Below are 22,944 nucleotides of genomic sequence, written 5' to 3' on the forward strand. Positions count from 1 at the left end.
GGAGGCAATATATAAATAACACAATCATTAAAATCACAGTTAAAAAAATAACTTCTCCGAATTACTTTTATTAATGGTTGCTTTAGGGTTATTGCATCAGTATATTAATATGATTTAGTCCCTTTTATAATTGGCTGAATAAATAACCCAACAATATGTTTTACATTTATTGATCAAATAAATGAATTTAGCTTTAATAGCAACTATTTTTTGATTTATTTAATTTTAAATGTCAGATTTTCCTTTTGGTTTTGAATCAAATATGGATTTTTTTGTTTTGTTTTTATTTTTATTGTGATGCAGTTTCCATCAGGAGTAGCTTAGACTCTACCAGCTGCAGTACTGTCCCGCTAACAGCTTTAAAGTAATCAGGTTTAATCATCTGGAGGCAAACGGGACACACACCAGATGTGTTCATTGTACAATGGCTACGACAGAATAAATGAAAAGGACAAAAATGCTTTCTTGACGTGATCATTTGTGTCACAGTATCAGGGACATGACCTGAATAAACACTGACCTCTAGTGTTCCTTATTCATATTACAACATTTTACTTGCTGTACATACAACTGGTTGGTTTTTAATACCTCATTTTGAAGTGAAATGCTGCGTGCACATGGGAGATCATCTGATTATTGGATTGAATTTAATGTAATATCATAATAACGCAGGATCTGTTGAATACTGCAGAATAAAGTGCATTGCTGTTTTAGCGCTGTATAAATAAGGTACACTGTACACACTGTATAAAAGATAAGATAAGATAAACCTTTATTAGTCCCACAACTGTGAAATGTGCTTGGTCACGGCAGAAAGCGGACGGCACAAAGTTAAGAGCAGCATAAAATAACAAAAACAATAGAATAGAATAAAATAAATACTATGTCAAAACTGCAATGAAGCCAGATACGAGGTGCATACGCTGATGAGTTTAGCCGCGGCTGATGGGAAGTCTGTAGATGAAGTAACAGGTGTGTGCTCCACCCGCAGCACACAGTCTCCTCCTCTCTGGCCCCCCCATTGATCTCCGCCCTGCCCTGTTTCCTCATTCTCGCTGTAGAACCCGCTCTGACACCGACCCAGAAACACCACCGACTCTGGCCAGGCTACAGCATCTTTAACTAACCTGTCAGAAAAAGACAAAAATCCAAAGAAGAAGAAGAAGAAGAAGAAGAAGACAGCTGTTTACGTTTCTGCTCAGCTGGGAAGAGAGAGCGAGAGAGAGAGGGAGAGAGAGAGAGACACCTGCCGCTGCTCACCTGTCGCCGCCATGACCGCGCTGCGATTTTAGTGTTGGACAAAAATCGATAAGCGACAAAAGAGGGAAAAAAAACGAAAGAAAAGAAAAAGTCAAAGGGACTAATGGATTCCCTGGATTCAGGACAAAAGTTCCGTCCCAAACCGGTAAGTCCAACACCTGTTATGGTAACCTCTCAGTGACGTCACACCAGGAACAGGTTTTAAAAAACATAAATATGATTGATTTATATCGGAATTATGAACGTACTGATATGCACAATGTGCAGAAGGATTTCTGGATTAGCTTTACAACATAGGCTGAACCTGTTCCCACGTCACACTGCGGGTTTTATTAGTTTAAGTGCGATCTGTTCGAGTAATGTGAGCACTGGTTTCTGTTGAACTCCACTGAAACCTGGCGCGCCTCTGGCATTGAACCTGCATATTTTCACTCTTTGAGGGTGGATTTTGGTTTTATTGATTAGTTGTTTAAATGACAGAACGGCGCCTGGTTCAGTTTTAATAATCAAAGAGCTGGAAACGACATCAGCGTTTGTTCTTTTCTGATTTCTGGTGTTTTATATGATAATGAGCTGATTAACATTTTCTGATCAAACATTTAACTTGAGAAACCGACATGGAGATGGATTGAAGCAATCAATCTCAAATTTCCACCCCAAAAGCAGTTATGTTCCAGTGCCTGATTAATGTGGCAACATTATACAGTTTCACTGTAAATGTGTTTGTATGTTTGTTAATGTGAAACCAGAAGTAGACTAAACACTGCTCAGGCATCGAAAGAATGTAGATGGTTTCACCTCCTCCACACCTGTCAGTAAATAATCTGTGGACACAGTTGAAGGTCCCCTGTGATCAGTGACCTGGGCACAAACAACCCCACTGTTAGGCACCCGGTCCAGGGTGTGCACCGTCAGGGTGTGCAACCTTACAACTCTTATCTCACCACCAGTGTTTCTGCAGGTGTGTGGACGTCAGTGGAGTGATTAGTATTTGGACTAGATTGGTTATTTCTTTGCCAGTTGTAACATTAAAAAAATAAGGCTCACAAAGTATTTTCCCCCATGAAAGTAGTAACTAATTAGTAAAGTAATACTGACCTTAACCTCTTTACCAAATGGCTTCAAAAATCCAGAATAGAGCTGGAGCTCATTCAAGAACCTGGTAGAAAAGCTGCGCAAAACTATACTGATATCAATTCTATCTTCTGAAGACAAACAGTGTTTGTTTGGTCAGTCATTCTGGATCTTCTATGTAAGCGTGTAATATCTAGTTTATTAAAGAGATTAATGTTAATCACACATTGTGGTTAGATGTGCACATTATGTCAGGGTTTGTGGAAGGGTTAGTTCACAGTTGCTAGTTGCATAGTTGCTTCACACAATTTTGCCTTTGAGACAAATGACTTTTTGGATTGTTTGAAGGGAGAGCATTTATGTCACACCCTATAATGAGGCACCAACCAGCTCTTTAAAGCACTGCATTAGAGATCTAATGGTGTGTCCAGGATACAACATGCTGGCATTTCATAACAGTCATAGAGACATTCCTGTGCAGCAACACCCTGCTTGACACAGCTGAACAGGTTTACAGTGCATTGGAAAACACACTGTGTCCTCATTTGCTGCCTTTACAGTCATAAGTACAACTAAAAACTGAAGGTAACACCTTTTCACAAATTTATCATCAACTTTGAACTAAAGTATCAGGTTGGGGCGATGTCCCTGGTGCTTACAGTCTGCTGTGCTCACTGTATATTCTGACTCCACTTTGTTGTAGCACTAGTTAATAGTTCTAGATGTTTTCTCCCATTCACACTGCTGGATCATTACATCTGTTATACAAAATCTGGTTTACCCTGTGGGGCTAGTTTTCTAGTTGTCATAATAGCTGTTTTTATAACTCCTCTTTTTGTTAACTTTAATACTTGAAATTAGGGATCAGATGGAGCACTCCATTTTGCTTGGTGCCTTTTACTGACTATTGTTAATGGACCAGTCAAGGGTGTAAGAGCTGGGATGGGCTCCAGCTGCCCGGAATAAGGATGAGCAAAAGAAGATGGCTGGATTCTCAGTCAGGCTGTGACATGGATATAATAACTTACTCAGGTCACTATGTTTCCCATTAAGTTAGGAGTCCACTCTGTGGTCCAATTTGGACATTTTAATCCTTAAAAACTGCAAACTGCTGGTTCAGGCTTCAAATCTCACAGTGAGTCTTCTACATTTTTATATAGAGTCTGTAGTGAATACAAACATGCTGAACAGCAGCATCTTCAAAAAGCTGGGGGACTGTTGAATTTAGACCGAGCGCTGTGCTGCTGTCACTGGAAAACACCATCCAATACTGCAGTCGAGTAAATAGCCCACAGTCTGCTGTCTACTAACCTGCTATTCCTACCTGATAACGTTGCACGCCAGACTGTGTAAAAAAACACACACAAAAAAACAAAGATAAAAAACAAACTTTGGCCTTGAACAAAACAAAAATGTTGAGGCCACTTTGAGATTTTGTACAGTCCTGAACCAATTGATAAACTTTGTCTTCTCCAACTATCTCTGTATGCAGGACAATGACGTTGAGGAAGCATTTCTGCAGGCTCCAGATCCCAAGGACGTGGAGAAGAAGTCATGCAACAAGAAGGGGGCAGGGATAGGAGTCGCCTTGGTGATTGGTGTTCTGGCTGTGATTGCATTGCTGGTCGGGCTGTTTTGCCGTAAGCTGACTTCATCAAACTACATTCAGCTAACCTGATGCTGGGGGTTGGATTTGAAAATACATATCTGAGCGCCTTGATGTCAGACAGGATATAAGATAAGAGAGAGAAGATAAGATAAGATAGAACTTTATTAATCCCTCGGGTGGGTTCCTCTGGGAAATTCAACTTCCAAAAAAAAGCACAGCAACGACCGAAGTTACAGTTACAGAATTGTTATATATATATATATACACACACACACACACACACACACACACACACACACACACATATATAAATACAGAGACAAATATAAATAAAATATACAAAGGGGATAAATAGAATAAATAGGAATAAAAATAAAAATACAAGTGAATTGCACATTTCAAGTATTGAGTCTATTGCACTGTTGACTATTTACAAAAAGTATTGCACAAGGTATTGTACAGTGAGGTGCAGAGGCACTACAGCTTAGTTGTTCCCCCCTCCTTTGTCCTCCTGTTTCCCCTCCCTCTCCCCTCCAGAGAGGAGTTAAACAGTCTGATGGCGTGTGGGACAAAGGAGTTTTTAAGTCTGTTAGTTCTTGTCTTGGGGAGAAGCAACCTGTCACTGAACAGACTCTTCTGGTTGTTTATGGCCGTGTGCAGAGGATGCCCAGCATTGTCCATAATGTCCATCAGTTTCTTTAATGTCCTTTTCTCTGCCACTGTCACCAGAGTGTCCAGCTTCATGCCGACCACAGAGCCAGCCCTCCTGATCAGTTTCTCCAGCCTGCATGAGTCCTTCTTTGCTGTGCTGCTCCCCCAGCACACCACAGCATAGAAAAGTACTCCAGCAACCACCGACTGGTAAAACATCCTCAGGAGCTTCCTGCAGATGTTAAAAGACCTCAGCCTCCTGAGGAAGTACAGTCGGCTTTGGGCTTTTTTATACAGGTGCTCTGTGTTGCATGACCAGTCCAGTTTATTGTCCACCCACAGCCCGAGGTACTTGTACTTGTTGACCACCTCCACCTCCTCCCCCTCTATCTGAACCGGCAGTGGACCTTCTCTGGACCTCCCGAAGTCCACAACCAGTTCCTTAGTCTTTGAGGTGTTGAGTTGCAGGTGGTTTGTGTGACTCCATGCGACAAAGTTCCTCACCAGACTTCTGTACTCCTCTTCCTGATCATCCCAGATACACCCCATGATGGCCGTGTCGTCTGCAAACTTCTGAATATGGCATAATTCAGAGTTGTAGCAGAAGTCAGAGGTGTACAGGGTGAAGAGAAGAGGGGACAGCACAGTTCCCTGTGGGGCTCCTGTGCTGCTGACCACAGTGTCAGACGTGATGTCCTTCAGCCTGACGTACTGTGGTCTGTCGGTGAGGTAGTCGGAGATCCAGGCCACCAGGCAGGGGTCCACCTCCATCCTGTTCAGTTTTTCCTGAAGCATACAGGGCCGGATGGTATTAAAGGCACTGGAAAAGTCAAGAAACAGTATCCTGACCGTGCCTTTTCCCCCATCCAGGTGTGAGTGGGCTCTGTGCAGGAGGTACAGGATGGCATCCTCCACTCCGACACCCGCCTTGCATGCAAACTGTAGTGGGTCCTGGGCATGTTGTACCTGTGGTCGGAGGAAGTTGAGGAAGAGCCGCTCTAGAGTCTTCATAAGATGTGACGTCAGTGCCACCGGTCGGAAGTCATTCAGCTCATTGGGCCAGTTCTTTTTGGGGACCGGGACGATGCAGGATGTCTTCCATAGGGCGGGCACTCTCCCCAGTCGCAGACTGAGGTTGAAGACTCGTTGTAGCGGCTCCCCAAGTTCAGCAGCACACGCCTTAAGCATCCTAGGACACACCTTGTCTGGCAGGTGTAAGGTCTAATTGAAACAGAGCAGCTACCTGGACTGGATTATCTCATTAATAGTGTTACGTCCTCGCTGCGTATGACTCTGGATACTATGGCTCCTATGAAAACAAAAGCTTCAAATTCAGAATAATTGACTCCCTGATATAAATCTCAATTACACAGCTTGATGCAGATAATGGAGAGGAAATGGTGTCTCGCTAATTTAGAAGATCTTCATTTATTGGAAAGAAGAGTTTGTCACTATAAAAATACCCTCGGCAAAGCCAGGACGTCTCACTAATGAGTGAAGAAACTACCCCAGCTTTCCTCTCACGACTGTAGCAGTGTTATTTGTCCTGTAAGAGAGAAAGGTCCAGTCCACAAGGGAAACTCACCCATAAAATTGTCATAACAATTATATACAGTTGTGATCAGAATGTTGTGTATAAAGATATTGGAAACATCTCTGTGTGTCTTCAGAGCCCCAGCATGTGAAAATGAAGAGAATTTATATCGGCTCCATGGAAATCAACAACAAGCAATTCCTGCCACAGTATGAGGAGCCTGGCAGTTCTGAGTTCACTAACCTGGCTGCTCAGGTCTGCAAACAGGTGAGACCTGACAGTTCCAAAGCATCATGGGAATTTTCCATATATGCGGTGTTATACATTCATCATGAGACCTTCAGGTTTGCTCTGTGATAGAAATAAATATTTAGAAGACATACAAGAACAATCTGAAATATAGATGCATGTATAGTGGTGTGTGTGTGTGTGTGTGTGTGTGTGTGTGTGTGTGTGTGTGTGTGTGTGTGTGTGTGTGTGTGTGTGTGTAATTGGTATCTTGGAGTGTAGCTGTCTTCATTCACCAGCATCCATTACACCCTCAACTTAGAAACACAAATTTCTAACATAGAACCCTCCAACAACTATCAGCACTATCAGTAGGCAGAGGTGATAGCACTCCTACACTTCCACTCTGCGTCACTACATGATTGTGTGCTGTGAGTCTGAGTTGTAACCTTGATGTTACTTCTAACCACTTCTGCTCTGTGTCTTCCTCTGTCACTTGTTTCTCTATTTGTTGAGGCCATAAAGGTAATAGGTGCCATAATGTGACCTTTTTCTCTTCAGCTCAAACTGATGTACTCCAAAAACTCATTGCTGGACAGATACTTCAACCATTCGTCCGTTCAGGCCTTCAGGTACTGTGAAAGAGACAGCGTGTACCAGCCAGCCACAACAATATCACCAGTGACGGGAAAAGTGAATATCAATGAAGATCTTTTAAGGGGTCAGAAATAAAGGCAATAAGTGCAGTCCATGCTCTGATAGTTCAGAGAGCAAATGGACCTACACAGTACTAATCTGATTGTTGTATTGAGGCGGCTGATTGGTACATAGCTGTAATGCGCAGTTGCTTCTCTGTTGCACTGAATGAAGCCTGTACAAATCCTCTGTGTGTCCTGTTGTGCAGTGAGGGCGACAGAGGGTCGAACACCATTGTGGCTTATTACGAATCAGAGTTTGATGTCCCCCCACCCCAGCAAGCCTCGCTGGATGAAGCCATCGACTCTATGCAGCCTCCAGCAGGAAGTCAGGAGGGCGGAAAAGGACGATTCCTGCTGAAACCCACAGACGCCCTGAGTGTCAACGACATCGTGACACAAGGTTTGACGGCTCACAGATTAGTTTTCTACAAGGTTGTTCATCCAAAACAATTTTCAAGCTTTTTTTTTTACATCAAATTATTATTAGCTTTGTATTCACTATGGGCACTTAACCACCAGCTGTTCTCCATATGTCTGTTCTTCATCTGCCTGCACTGAAAAGTAAAATCTACGCTCTGATATGACCCTTTAAACCTGGAGCACTGTGCTGTCTTTGACAACTCTTGGAAAAATTAGTTAATTAATTAAAAAAAAAATTTATTAAATTAATTTAAAAAGTATATTTAACTTACATGCAGACATTTTAACGATGAATGGTTCTTCTTCTAATGGTTAATGGATTCTTTAACTCAGCTCTTATCTTTTCTTATGGGGAAACATCTTCTAGAAGCTTCTTTGTCTCATACAAACATGATGCTGGACACTGTTAAAGACTGAGGAGCGAATAGATTCCTAAAGTGGTGAAACTGCATAAACCCTTGGAGGATATATAGTTATATGTAGTAAGAGTCATAGTCCTGGTGTATATGTATAATCATAACTATAACATTTGGTGACAGACAGGAGCTTACTTGTGTCTCACTGCGATTCACAAATGATCAAAAAACTGCAGCACTGCTGCTTGTACAGCAAAACTAAGCAGTAAGCTTTTGTTTCCAATGACGACAGTGAGACATCAAGACGTCCCGCTACGATACGTCTGTTCTCAAATATTGACGCTACATCTGCTCTGAATTCTTCCTCCAAGGTTTTGTTAAAAACATCGAGTAAAGTTTAATCAAAAACGCAAAAATGATTATTGTTGTTTTAATTAGTAACGAGGAACTGATATATGTGGTTTACTAACACATTTATCTTTGTGTTTACAGCTATAGATCCACGCTTGACCAAAACCAAGCTTTCAGGTATAAACCAGTTTCGTGGTGGGAACTTATTTTTTTTCTGTAATTCTCTATGTAAAGTTTGACTTGTTAAAATGTTCCAAAAAAATTAAAGTTGCTTGTTTCACAACTGGTATACTTCATCCAAAACATGTTCTTCTCGTCATATTTTCAGAGAGGAAAAGCATCGACATCCACATCGAAAACTCCGGGCACGTTGAGTCTCCGGGATTTCCAAACTCTCCGTACCCTTCAAACGCCTACCTGCAGTGGAAGTTTCGGGCAGACCCGCAACACCGAATCCAGCTCGACTTTGATGACTTGATCCTGGAGGACGACTGTCAGCGAGACTTCATCAAAATCTACGACTCGCTCGTCCCCATAGAGAAACGCGCTATGACAGAGTGAGACGAACGATCTCTTCCTAGAATTTAAAGTGTCAGCTATCTCAGAGAAAACAAGACAAAACAGGCTGATATTCTTATTCTGTGTTTTAATAGCTGCTCATTTTTAACACAAAGGGATGTTCAGACTAAAGTAACCGGGTTCCTGAATATTGTTTACCCTGAAACACTGGCTCAGGTTAAAAAATTGGCAGAGACTATGGAACGAATGTTAAGATATGGAGATATATATTTAGTTGTTTCAGAGTGACCATAATTGGACAGGATACGGAATGAGGAAATCAGAGGGACATGTCAGGCATACGCAGAGGAGGGAGAGGGCATGCCTCGTACAACACCAGTTTGTGTTGGGGAAAAGGCATTAAAACGTTTTTGTGCCGACACATGCGTTATGCACCCGGCCCCAGGAGCACTAAAGGTTTCTTTCTGTCTCTCCCTTGTCCGCTCAGACAGTGTGGATACCCTCACCAGCCGCTGTCCTTCATCTCCTCTGGAAACGTCATGCTGCTGATGCTGGTCACTAATGAGGAGAAAAACTTCCCCGGCTTCAGAGCAAACTACTCTCCGATTCCTCAGACTACACTAAGTAAATCAAACGTCTTCTGAACAGCTGTCAGCTCTTTGTGAAATATTTCCACAGGGCATGAAAGACTTGAAATGTGTGACTTAAATGTGTGTTGGGAAAAAATGCAACAGCAGCAGAAATCTTAAGACTGCCTAATGTTTCCAGCCCAGAGATTACAGTAATAATTTTTCAATCAGTACATAATAATAATAGTAATTGTGTTAAAGGCGGCACGGTGGTTAGCACTGTTGCCTCACAGCAAGAAGGTCCTGAGTTCAATTCCACCATCAGGCCGGGGTCTTTCTGTGTGGAGTTTGCATGTTCTCCCCGTGTTTGCGTGGGTTCCCTCCGGGTACTCCGGCTTCCTCCCACCGTCCAAAGACATGCAGCTTGTGGGGATAGGTTAATTGGTTAATCCAAATTGTCACTAGGTGTGAATGTGTGAATGAATGTGAGTGCGAATGGTTGTCTGTCCCTATGTGTTAGCCCTGCGACAGACTGGCGACCTGTCCAGGGTGTACCCCGCCTCTCGCCCTATGACAGCTGGGATAGGCTCCAGCGCCCCCCGCGACCCTGAAAAGGATAAGCGGAAATGAATGGATGGATGGATGGATGTGTTAAAGGTCAGATCTAAAGGATGCTATCTCGGCATAAACTTTATTAATTCTGCAGCTAAAGTCTTTGTAGATGATCTAACATGTCAGTATGAACTGTGCGTCCCTCAGACTGTGGCGGCACGCTGACTGGAGAGAAAGGCTCCATCTCTTCACCGTTCTTCCCGTCCAACTACCCTCCTCGCACCACATGTGTGTGGAACATCGAGGTGAGCCTTCATTTTACTGAGGCTTCTGCACAGCATCCTATTTGTTCCCACGACCGCACTCCAGCAGACTCATGGTAACAGACACCTGAACAACCAGCAAAGACCAGCAAACTGCCAAAACACCTGTTTTTATAGAGGCGCTCACTCTGGATGATGCTCAATTACTCGAGTACTCACTCTCTTAATAGGAGTGTACTTATTTTTCTATGCACTCTTGCATTTTGGCTTGATTATTGTTTAATTAATAATTTGCAGGACATTTAGTGATTGTATGCAACTTTAAATTCTGCCTCCAGGTGCAAATGCTTCACTGCCAACCTGAACACAAACTGAATTTCATTCCCTCCACTGAAATGACACTTTTCAGTTAGCTGACCTAGAACCAAACGAACTTTTCTCTTACACTGACCAACTGAGTCTTTAGCAAAACAATATAATTATTATTTATAAAGATAAACCCCATAGATGATGATGATGACGACAATGACATTTTTCCATCATTGCTCATTTTAAATTTATTAAAAGCACAAATCAGAAAATCTATTTATTGGACTTATTTTTATTAGTTGATCATGTTTTAAATATTTTACACTCCTGTTTCATTTGTTTTTTACTTTGTTTTTCAGGTTGCAAACAACAAATTTCTGAAGGTTCTGTTCAATAAGTTCTCGCTGGGAAATAAAACTGAAGGTTGCGGCCATGACTATGTTGAGATCAATGGTGAAAGGTCAGTAACGAGCAGTGTTATGCCTTTTAAAGAAAGGTTATTCTTAGTATACAGTGCTGTTAAAAGGTCTTACATTACCACCAATGTCCTTATATTTAGCTTGAAGAATGGGAAATAGCTGAAGTGAAATACATGGAAATACAGTATATAGCTAGGTTCACACTGCAGGTCTTCGTGCTCTATTCCGATTCTTTGATCAAATCTGATTTTTTGTCTGCTTCTTCACACTACAAATAAAATGTGACAGCAAACGCGCTCTAGTGTGAACCCTCAGAGAGCTCCGCATGCTCAAAAGAAGACGTCACACACAACGCGCTCTGTTTGGACCCAGACCAAACAGCATTGTGTGACTGATGACCCTTAATATAAAGACTTGTTTCGGATTTTACGTTTCCCAATTTTGCTTTAAGTTATAAAGTTATTTTGTTATTTACATATGGCCTAATAATGATCATTATTGCTGTTTTAGAGGAGCGCTGCTTCACAGGATAGCTGCAGATTTCTGTCAGAATCTGCAGATTATATACAAAGAAAATGTTCGCATTTCTCCAACGTTGTCTTCGCAACAATTTCACTGGATGGCCAGGAAGCGTTCACGATGTTTTCTCAGGTGCTGATAATTGGTGTCTGTCTTGTGTCGGTGACGTAAAAGACGGATTTAATGCGACACCACCTCCACAGGACAAGACTCAGCAGTCCATCTGCATCTAAAGGTCAAAGGTCACTCTTTTGAGGATGCCAATGTTCACATTTTGGACAGAGAGGACAGATGGTTTGAAAGAGGAGTGAAAGAAGCCATCTATGTCCACTGTGAGCGACCATCTTTGAACAGAGGCAGGGTTTACGACACCAACTGTCTGCAATCTATAATCCAGTTTTGAGATCCTTCCCAGACGCCTTAACGCCCACTCACATCCTGGGCCATCTGACCTCAGGAAATCACATGATAAGGTGGGGCCAGGTTTCACAATGAGCTCACCCGAAACTCTGGCTGATTGGGACCCACACTCGCTTTCACACCTTGGCTCAGGCGATTAGAGGATCATCAGGGGGTCCTTTTGTCCCTCTGTGGAGGGATACTCCCACTAGGTTTATATCTGGGACTCTCCACCATTTGACCTTAGAACTGAAGAAGCTTCTCGGATGAGAGGTGAAACGCCTTCAAGCAACTTAAAGAAGTCCAGACGCTTTTCTTTCCAAACTCCTTAGACAGATATGTATCGGATTCAGCACCACATACGAAAGTGACCCAGGTCGAATTTGAAAATCAGATTTGTGCCGTTCACGATGTCACACCATGATCGGGTATGGTCAAAAAAGTCGGATTTGACACGCTTTCGCCTGCAGTGTGAACGTAGCCTATGAGGCAAAAACCTGGAATGGCTACTTTTTATTCTTGGGCAAGTGTTTTTATCATTTCTTGAAGTCGTCTTCAGGAATAGTTCTCCAGGCTTCCTGAAGATCATTTCAGAGGTCTTTGGATACTTGCTGATTATTCTGATTTCTGTCCAAATGTTTACTGACTGTTGCAGTAATGTTGCTGCATGAGTTTGTTGCCTTGATGTTTGAATGGTTGATGAGTTAGTCATGATTAGTCACTTATGATTAATGAGTGGCTTAATAAACCAAAACATTTTGTCCCAATGGTCGGGTACAAGGACCGGACTGAGAATGACAGAAAAAGTAGATAAGTGTACTACTGTAAATGCTGTGTAGACAATCATACTGTCCAATACAATAATTACAGTTTTATAACTGTTTACAACTGTTTAACCATATGTATAACCTGTACATAGCTTGTACACTCACTACAGCTACAGCCGGTACATACTTAAAGTTATAGTATCTTCATAACATACCTTCATATGTGTAACATACCTATAATAGATCTATATCCTGTATTATATCTATATTATTGCAAAAGCCCTTTCTGGATGGATGCAAACTGCAATTTGTTGCCTCATACTTGTGACATGTGCAATGACAATAAAGTAGAATTCTGTGTGTGTGTGTGTGTGTGTGTGTGTGTGTGTGTGTGTGTGTGTGTGTGTGTGTGTAAAATATGTAACCTAGTTACATTGTTTTGTGTTTTTTTGTTATAGGCTGTGTGGCAGCGACTTGAAGAGCCCAGTGTTCACCATCAACAGCAACAAGATGACCATTACATTTAAGTCGGACTCCTCCTACGTTGATCAGGGCTTCACTGCTGAGTACGAGGCCTTCACCCCGAACAATCGTAAGGATACATGCTTAATTTAAGGACTGTAGCGTTCTCTGAAGCCGGCGAACAAATGAGGTAATATTATGTTTGTCCTATCAGCTTGTCCAGGAAGGTTCACGTGCAGCAACAACCTGTGCATCAATAACACTCTGCGGTGTGACGGCTGGGGCGACTGTGGAGATGACAGCGATGAGATCAACTGCAGTGAGTCCAAACCGTCAAACTTCTTTCTGTCTGAAAAGAATGAAATTAAAGGAGCACATCGAAAATGGTCTTTCACCTTTTCTGTCCCTAACAATGTTGGGTTCTCTTTGTGTGCCTCATTAGAGTGTGATGCGTCTCAGATACAGTGTAAAAATGGTCACTGTAAACCAAAATTTTGGCTGTGTGATGGGGTGGACGACTGTGGAGACAACACGGACGAAGAAAACTGTGGTGAGTGCAGCGAAACAATAAACTGGAGCTATTTCAGCGGTTGATGTTTATTTTAAACATCGCTTAAAGTTTATTGCACTAAAAACTCAGGCAGTGTTGTCAGTGACAGAGGATATCCCAAATATGCTCTTGTTAGATAAGTAGGTCTGACTGCATTTGCACTAGCCCCACCTGCCTGCCAATCAAATCCTTTATATTTGGGAGGGGCAGCCAATCAGAAGAAACCTGAGGAGATTAAAAAAAGGAGAATAAACTGAGGGTCTGCATTAAAAAAATGTATAAAGACATTCAAGTTGAGGGAAATAATAAAAGCCAAAAAGATGTCTTTTTTCAATAAGTACTGATACAAAGAATTAGTTGAAACTTCGCCAAAGCAACGGGCAAATTTTATCACTTTTCTCCATACATTTTAAAGTAATATGTGCATAAACAGTACTGTAATAAAAACTGGACTATAAATGCAAGGTGGCAGATAATGCAAGAGGTTGTTCTGCCGGTATAGCCAGTTTTGTTGAGGAATGTAGGAAGCCCAGCAGGCAAATCAGACCAGAGGGTTGTGCAATCACATTTCCATAAGAATCTGTTGACATGCAGAGGCAGTGTATGTGGAAGAAAGGTGGAAGACTAGCCTGTGTTTGTCTTTGTTGAAACTGACTCCTTTAAAAGAGCTCTGGAATTAAAATAGCAACAGGTCAAATTAAACACTCGAGTGGAGGGTAGTAAATAAGTGATTTTTCTCTTGTTTTACAGAAACATGCAAAGGGCAGTTTTCCTGCAAAAATGGCCGCTGTATTGCAGAGAATTTGAAGTGCAATGGAAAAGATGACTGCGGTGATGCGTCTGATGAGTCCAAATGTGAAAAATGTAAGAAGTAAAGTTCAAATAAGAACTTCTGAAAATGTATGGTTTTCATGAAAATCTTTAATCAAACAGCATTTTGAGGTAAAGGATACCTGTGGGTCAGAGTTGCTCACTGATACTGCACGTGTCTCTCGTCTTTCAGCTTTGGTGCTGCAGACATGCTCAGAGTTCACCTTCCAATGCAAAAACAAACTCTGCATCAGTAAAATGAACCCAGAGTGTGATGGAGTGCAGGACTGTACCGACGACTCTGATGAGGATAACTGTGGTAAGTTAACCACACACTTGCCTACAGATGGTTGTGGTATGGAGTTTAGTGGCGGTAACGCCTGCACATATGTGTGCTTTCAGAGTGCGGGATAAGGCCGTACCGCAGCTCTCGCATCGTGGGAGGACAAGCATCTCGGGAGGGCGAGTGGCCCTGGCAGGTCAGCCTCCACTTCAAGGGAATGGGACATGTGTGTGGAGCCTCTGTGCTGAGCAACCGCTGGCTGCTGACCGCCGCCCACTGCGTTCAGGACAAGTAGGAGCTCCTCTATCTGAAATGACGGGGCTGAGTGTTTACTGATATGAAGTGTGATTAAAAAGTTCCAGAAACAGACCGCAGAAAAACCAAAAACCTTATTTAAATTTTGCCCATCTCTCTCTCCTGTTCTCACCACTTACACTGAGTGCTCTCTATTTTTAATGTGGACGTCAGACTTGTGCAGACATCAGCTTTTGTTTCAGACCAAAATTCTCTGTTAAGCATCACCGTTGATGAGAATTCAATCTCCAACTATAACAGAGACATTTTGTCCTTAGAGGCTGAATTCAGACTTTCAAAGTGTGAATATGTGAATATGTTACAAGTGAGCAGCAAGACCAGCGGCCTGTGGAGCACTCATCATCCGTGGCACTTTGTACTGTGAATCCCTGTTTAGATTGTGAACACTGTGTCAGAGATGAACTTTAGGTAGAAACGACTGGGACTGTGGTTGTGCCGTCATCTGTCAGCTTAGAGTGCACTGAAAACACGAGAGCCTTACTGATACTGAATCAATCTTTGCTCACCACCAGTGCTGTTCACCACATTTGAGTCACTGTGACTTTTTCACCGCTGTTGAAATAAAGGACACTCCTTCAACTAGATTGCATACACTTTGTAGAGGCATGGGTATAAGTGGGGGACATGTGTAGAGTGATCGAAAACTATGAGATGCACTCAACTGTTTCTTTGCAGTTCAGAACCCAATAACTTCATATATATCACAGAAGCATGATTACAGACCGGCTGTTTCAGTATCACTAACTACAAAATAATGTCTTTTCCTGTATATTATACATCCTGCTCATTTGATCTCTAACTACTCCTCCCAAAACCAGACACAAGTCACATCCTTTCTAGTGGAGCTCTAGCTTTGAATTTTGTGTACCACAAATTTTACAGTTTTTTGTTTTTTTTAATGTACTTGTATATGCTTTTTAATGTAAAATCAGACAAATTACATAAATGAACTGAAAGAATTCCTTGGCTGTTTTTTCATGTAGATTCTCTCAGGCTAACCAATGGGAGGCTCTTCTGGGTCTTCACGAGCAGAGTCAGACCAGCAAGTGGACCATGAAGCGGGGCGTGAAGCGGATCATCGTTCACCCGGGCTACGACCTTGAGACCTACGATAATGATATCACTCTCATGGAACTGGACAACAGCGTCACGCTCAACCAGAACATCTGGCCCATCTGCCTGCCCTCCCCCGCGCATGACTTCCCAGTAGGAGAAGAGGCTTGGATCACTGGCTGGGGAGCTACCAGGGAGGGAGGTGAGATGATGAGAATGACGAGAACACAGCTTGTCTGAAACGTCCGAATATCCCACACTGGAAGTGTTGTGGAAGTTTTTAAATGTGTCTGCAATGAAACATTCCCACAAACAAACTTAACTGATCCCACAGATGTGTCTGCCCAGCCAGCCAGTGGATTCAACACTAAGCATTGTTCTGAAAGACCTAATAGTAAAGATAACAATGTTCCTCAACATAAAATTCACCCTACCACAGCACTTCACTCTCAGACTGCTGGTTCAAATGTGCGATATTTACATGTAAAATGAGATGCACAGCCTTCATTTTTCAGGCCCTCTTCCACGGACCTTTCAGTTTGCAGACACACTCTCTGCTTTTAAGATTAGGCTTAAAACGTTCCCTTTAGACAAAACTTAAAGTTAGAGAGAGAGCCTAAACTCTCCCTCACTGCAATAGGACTGCTGGGAGCTTCTCAAGTTGCCCTGTGTTTATACACCACTTTACATTTTACAGGTATAAGAGTATTTTTGTACCCTAAAAACTGTTAGCCGAAAATTTAACATGGCACGGTGCACAGTGTGTCCGTTAAAATGTTTTTGGGTAACTGGATAAGATGAATAAAAGAGGTGACTGATCTAAAAAACAAAAAAATAAACAACAAACTTTAAGCATCTGAAAGTCAGATCATGACAAAGAACCAGAGCGCTGTTAGAAGTAATTTTGCTGTCTATCAGGTTCCGGGGCGGCTGTACTGCAGAAGGCAGCAGTCCGGATCATCAACAGCACAGTGTGCAAGAGTCTCCTGACAGACCCGGTGACCGACAACATGCTGTGTGCTGGAGTCCTCAAAGGAGGCGTGGACGCCTGCCAGGTACAAACTCGAATGCTTGTAATAGACAGATGTTTTATTTAAAACAAATAAACTACATTTCTGTGTTTGTCACACTTTAATGTTTCAGATCAAACGAATTTGAATATTAGACAAGATAACACACAAAATGCAGTCTGTAAATAAAGGTGTTAATTATTAAGGGGAAAATCCAAACCTGCATGGCCCTGTGTGAAACAGTGAACCTAGTAACTGGTTGGGCCACCCATGGCAGCAGCAGCTGTAATCAAGCATTTGCAATTAATGGCAATCAAAGTAATTTACAGCGCTGTGGAGGAAACCTGGCTCTCTTATCTTTGCAGAATTGGGGTAATTCAGCTACACTGGAGGGTTTTCAAGTAGGAAATGCCTTTCTAAGGTCACGCCACAGCATGTCAGTCAGATTCATGTCAGGACTTTGACTACTCCACTCCACAGTCTTCACTTTGTTTGTCTTAAGACATTCAGAGGTGGACTTGCTGGTTTATCTTGGATCATTGTCCTGCAAAACCCAAAAGTACTGGTATAATGTTCCTTTTCTGAAATGCTGTTACTTTAACGCCAGATGTTATGGGACACAAAAAGTTCAGTTTATGTCTCATCAGTCCACAGAGTGTTTTTCCAAAAGTCCCAAAAAAGGGGATCATGTCGGTTATCGGGGATCGGTTAATATGTCCTTTTTTAATGCTTATTGGGACTCACAGAAAACCTTCAAGCTGAAAATAATCTCTCTCCTCTCTGATTCTCAGGGTGACTCTGGTGGACCCCTGTCTTTCACCAGCACCAAGGGGCGGGTCTTCCTGGCTGGTGTGACGAGCTGGGGCGAAGGCTGCGCTCGCAAGAACAAACCTGGCATCTATACCCAAGTTACCAAATATCGCAACTGGATAAAAGAAAATAGTGGAGTGTAGGAACAGGAACGTGCACAGGTTCTCTGGATTACGGGTGTTTCTCTTGGATTCACTGTGGAATGCGCAGCACCAAAACGGCTCTGCATGTATTTTCTCTGCAGCACATGCACAAAACTTTGCAACATCCAACATAAACTGTCTTGTTGAGAATTGCGAGTTCCTATCAGGACTTTACCCTTACATCAGAACATATCCATTCTCATCCACTGCCTGTTTTTATATGAACTGCCTTGTTGTTTCCAGAGTGTAAAAGCTGCACTTTCACCATGTTATTTTTGTAAGGATATTAATCACCCATCAGGTCTGCTCTTCTGTGCCCTGCTAATTTGCACTGCTTTTGGTAAATTGTGGTGGAAGTTTGTGATGCATCCTGGTCCCACATATGTTCTTTGTGAAGGTGAGCTGGCTTGTAAAAAATGGTGCTTGAAATATTCTCGGGGCTTAATAGGATATTCATAATGGAATATTGTGAATATTCATTGCTTACTTACATTCAAATTGCAAATATCTTCAAGGCTCAGGATTTCTATTTTAATTATAACAGAATTACAAATTTAACTGATTTAGTTGAACAGGATAAAGGCTTGAAGGTAAGGCCAAATCAGAAATATGATCTCATAATAAAAGGTTTACTTTGGGGGCTCAGGGTTTTTTGTCATTAGCTAACCCAGTTCTTCAAATTCATCTAGAAGTCTAATTTATTTATTAGGGAGAAAAAGTTCTCTGTTAATGTTAATTAACTTTTAAATTAACATTTGAAGTAAATATAATGAGAGGTGGCACTGGAATAGAATAGAATAGAATAGAATAGAATAGCACTTTACTGTACTGTACATGTATAACAAAATTATAGGTGCTCAATGCCAACTGTGCAGTTTAGAGCACTGTGCCGCTACATACGCCCGAATGCTTCGACATCTTGAACATAAAGAGGTTCTTCTACAGGTGGAGTTTATATTGCAGCTACACAACATTTAATTGAGGAATAAATTTAAAAATGTTCCAAATAAGCAGTAAAATGCTGTAAGTTTGGAATTCAGATGAAAACTTGAAAGATAAAACACAGCAAAAATAAATGCATTCAAAATTTTGAATGAGGGGATAAAAACTTTCATCTAAAAACTTTGATCTAAACAAAATGCTACATCCAGAGTCAGCTTTCTGGGAACTCTGATGTATTTGTGTATCAGAGGTGAGCTTTAACAGAAAAGGAGCTGACAGAACAAAACCTCCAAAATTCTCATTTTAAATGTTGTTTTTCTCTAGATTAGAGCAGTTAGTAATGTGAGATAGTAGAAGTTACCTTTAAAAACCTTTGTACTTGTCATTTTTGGGGGCATTTTATAAGTTTGTGTTGTTTTTTAAGGTTGTTAAAAATTAAAGCCTTTGTTGTCTTTCTTTAAGCAGCACTTCCCTAAAGAAGCTGATTTTGCCACAGTCTTATCTTTTGTATTTACACTCTTTGCTGTGACGTGTCTTTTGCTGGCTGTATTTATATATGCAGCGTATATATACATCTCAGTATAACAATAATAGTAATAACAATAACAATGATGATAGTAAAGAATATCACTTAGCAGCATTACTCCACAATGTAAATGCTCAGATGTGCCCACTCCAGATCGGGGATGAGTTCCTGCCCCAAGTGCAGGAGTTCAAGTATGTCGGGGTTTGTTCGCAAGTGATGGGAGAAGGGAGCCGGAGGTCGACAGATGGATTGGTGCTGCAGCCACAGTGATGCAGACGCTGCACCGGTCCGTCGTGGTGAAAAGAGAGCTGAGCGTAAAAGCGAAGCTCTCAATTTACCGGTCGATCTACGTTCCTCACCTATGGTCACGAGCTGTGGGTAGTGACCGAAAGGACGAGATCACGGATACAAACGGTGGAAATGAGCTTCCTCCGAAGGGTGGCTGGCCTCTCCCTTAGAGATAGGGAGAGAAGTTCCTCCACATCAAAAGGAGCCAGCTGAGGTGGTTCAGGCATCTGACAAGGACGCCTCCTGGCCGCCTCCTGGAGGTGTTCGAGCATGTCCCACCGAGAGGAGGCAAAATAACTGCCCATGAACTGAGAAAAGTCAAGCGTGCAGCTGCCAAGATGCCACTTGCCACCAGTTTGGCCATATTTCAGAGCTGCAACATCACTGGAGTGCCCAAAAGCACAAGGTGTGCAATACTCAGAGACATGGCCAAGGGAAGAAAGGCTGAAAGACGACCACCACTGAACAAGACACACAAGCTGAAACGTCAAGACTGGGCCAAGAAATATCTCAAGACTGGTTTTTCTAAGGTTTTATGGACTGATGAAATGAGAGTGAGTCTTGATGGGCCAGATGGATGGGCCCGTGGCTGGATTGGTAAAGGGCAGAGAGCTCCAGTCCCACTCAGACGCCAGCAAGGTGGAGGTGGAGTACTGGTTTGGGCTGGTATCATCATAGATGAGCTCGTGGGGCCTTTTCGGGTTGAGGATGGAGTCAAGCTCAACTCCCAGTCCTACTGCCAGTTTCTGGAAGACACCTTCTTCAAGCAGTGGTACAGGAAGAAGTCTGCATCCTTCAAGAAAAACATGATTTTCATGCAGGACAATGCTCCATCACACGCGTCCAAGTACTCCACAGCGTGGCTGGCAAGAAAGGGTATAAAAGAAGAAAAACTAATGACATGGCCACCTTGTTCACCTGATCTGAACCCCATTGAGAACCTGTGGTCCATCATCAAATGTGAGATTTACAAGGAGGGAAAACAGTACACCTCTCTGAACAGTGTCTGGGAGGCTGTGGTTGCTGCTGCACGCAATGTTGATGGTGAACAGATCAAAACACTGACAGAATCCATGGATGGCAGGCTTTTGAGTGTCCTTGCAAAGAACGGTGGCTATATTGGTCGCTGATTTGTTTTTGTTTTGTTTTTGAATGTCAGAAATGTATATCTGTGAATGTGGAGATGTTATATTGGTTTCACTGGTAAAAATAAATCATTGAAATGGGTATATATTTGTTTTTTGTTAAGTTGCCTAATAATTATGCACAGTAATAGTCACCTGCACACACAGATATCCCCCTAAAATAGCTCAAACTAAAAACAAACTAAAAACTACTTCCAAAAACATTCAGCTTTGATATTAATGAGTTTTTTGGGTTCATTGAGAACATGGTTGTTGTTCAATAATAACATTATTCCTCAAAAATACAACTTGCCTAATAATTCTGCACTCCCTGTAAAGGAGACTTTGATTAGCATTAGCAGATGATATGAAAGCAATCATCACTGACAAAGTACAGGGAGAAAGATGGAGAGAATGTGTTGGTGTTGCTGGAGGAATGACTGAAAACGCCAGTGAACCAAGACTCTCTGATCAGCAAAAAGAGAGAATTAGACAATGGCTAATGGAACAATAACAACAGGACCAAGACCATCAACAACAGCCAAGGCATGAGTTGCAGCACCTGGAAGGATGAGGAGCACAACCTGATGGAGGAGCAACTGGAGAGATAACTACAGCAACTGCAAGAGATGAAGCTTATGTGCTTAAGTTCAATAAAGAAGGTCTCTAGTCACTCATATGTCTGCTCCCCAGGTGTTTGCAGCTAGTCTAAGCTTTACATCAAGCTAAAAATAAACAACTGCTGAAGTAGCTGTTGGTTTCATTTAACATTTTCTGGTTCCTTTTCAGACTATTGGCTCTCTTTCTGCTCTTTGGTATCATTTCTGTGCCCTGTGGTCAATAATTTAATGGAAGAGACCTTCGAGCTCAGAGAGGAAACATTTGTATTACAAACTGACATTGGAACAGCAGGAAAGTGTTCTGAAAGGTAAGCTGAGGAAATATGCAGGTTGAGCAATGAAGTTGAGACCAAAATACGTGCTGAACAATGGGAAGAGTGTTTCGATGTTGCTGAGGAACTGATTAGAGCGGGTGCTACACCGAGGATTTCTGAATAAGGAGCACGAGCAGCAAAGAACCAGATTAAATAATCACACTGTTAGATGCTTCATTACATTATTAATAACCTCTAATCAAAGCTGTAATCAAAAATGATTTCTTTTTTTAACACTCATGTGAAAAATTCTAAAGTACACAGTTTTTTTTTCACTTCGGTGGCCTCAGAATCTCATCTCTGCTTTTTGCGGATGATGTGGTTCTGTTGGCTTCATCGGGTGAAGACCTCCAGCTCGCACTGGAACACTTCGCAGCCGAATGTGAAGCAGCGAGAATGAGGACCAGCACCTCCAAATCTGAGGCCATGGTGGAGGGTGGAGTGCCCACTCCGGGTCGGGGATGACTTCCTGCCCCAGGTGGAGGAGTTCAAGTATTTCGGGGTCTTGTTCGCGAGTGATGGGAGAAGGGTGCTGCGGCGGATTGGTGCTGCGGCCACAGTGATGCAGACACTGCACCGGTCCGTCGTGGTGAAGAGAGAGCTAAGTGTAAAAGCAAAGCTTTCAATTTACCGGTCGATCTACGTCCCTACCCTCACCTATGGCCACGAGCTGTGGGTAGTGACCGAAAGAACGAGATCGCGGATACAAGCGGTGGAAATGAGCTTCCTCCGAAGGGTGGCTGGCCTCTCCCTTAGAGATAGGGTGAGAAGTTCAGCCATCCGGGAGTGGCTCAGAGTAGAGCAGCTGCTGCTCCACATCGAAAGGAGCCAGCTGAGGTGGTTCGGGCATCTGACAAGGATGCCTCCTGGGCCCCGGGGCAGACCCAGGACACGCTGGACAGAGTATATCGCGTCCTGGGCCCCGGGGCAGACCCAGGACACGCTGGACAGAGTATATCGCTCGGCTGGCCTGGGAACGCTTTGGTGTTCCCCCGGATAAGCTGGAGGAGGTGGCTGGGGAGAGGGAGGTCTGGGCTTCTCTGATTGGGCTGCTGCCCCCACGACCCGGCCCCGGATAAGCGGAAGAAAATGGATGGATGGATGTTTTATAAAGAACAGAGAAAAAATGTGGTTGGTCTTGTTTTGTCAGCCTAAAAAAATTGTTTTTCTTTTGAAGAATAATATTTTTTCTTTCTT

At 42.5% G+C, this 22,944-nt stretch overlaps 1 protein-coding gene across 1 annotated transcript; it reads left to right on the forward strand.

Moving 5' to 3' along the window:
- The first annotated feature begins 1,011 nt into the window (after positions 1 to 1,011).
- Positions 1,012 to 19,336, forward strand: LOC309697816 (suppressor of tumorigenicity 14 protein-like). The gene is made up of 19 exons (XM_082519993.1): positions 1,012 to 1,405; positions 3,827 to 3,974; positions 6,265 to 6,395; positions 6,918 to 6,988; positions 7,261 to 7,454; positions 8,323 to 8,358; positions 8,510 to 8,738; positions 9,188 to 9,324; positions 10,029 to 10,126; positions 10,753 to 10,853; positions 12,956 to 13,089; positions 13,174 to 13,278; positions 13,402 to 13,509; positions 14,260 to 14,373; positions 14,513 to 14,638; positions 14,722 to 14,893; positions 15,901 to 16,172; positions 16,889 to 17,025; positions 17,772 to 19,336. Exons 1-19 carry the CDS (start codon positions 1,364 to 1,366, stop codon positions 17,931 to 17,933), a joined length of 2,517 nt encoding a protein of 838 aa, XP_082376119.1. The 5' UTR covers positions 1,012 to 1,363; the 3' UTR covers positions 17,934 to 19,336.
- The last annotated feature ends 3,608 nt before the right edge of the window (positions 19,337 to 22,944 follow it).

The sequence above is a fragment of the Aulonocara stuartgranti genome (assembly GCF_965226115.1).
Source record: "Aulonocara stuartgranti genome assembly, chromosome: 20".
Taxonomy (NCBI): domain Eukaryota; kingdom Metazoa; phylum Chordata; class Actinopteri; order Cichliformes; family Cichlidae; genus Aulonocara; species Aulonocara stuartgranti.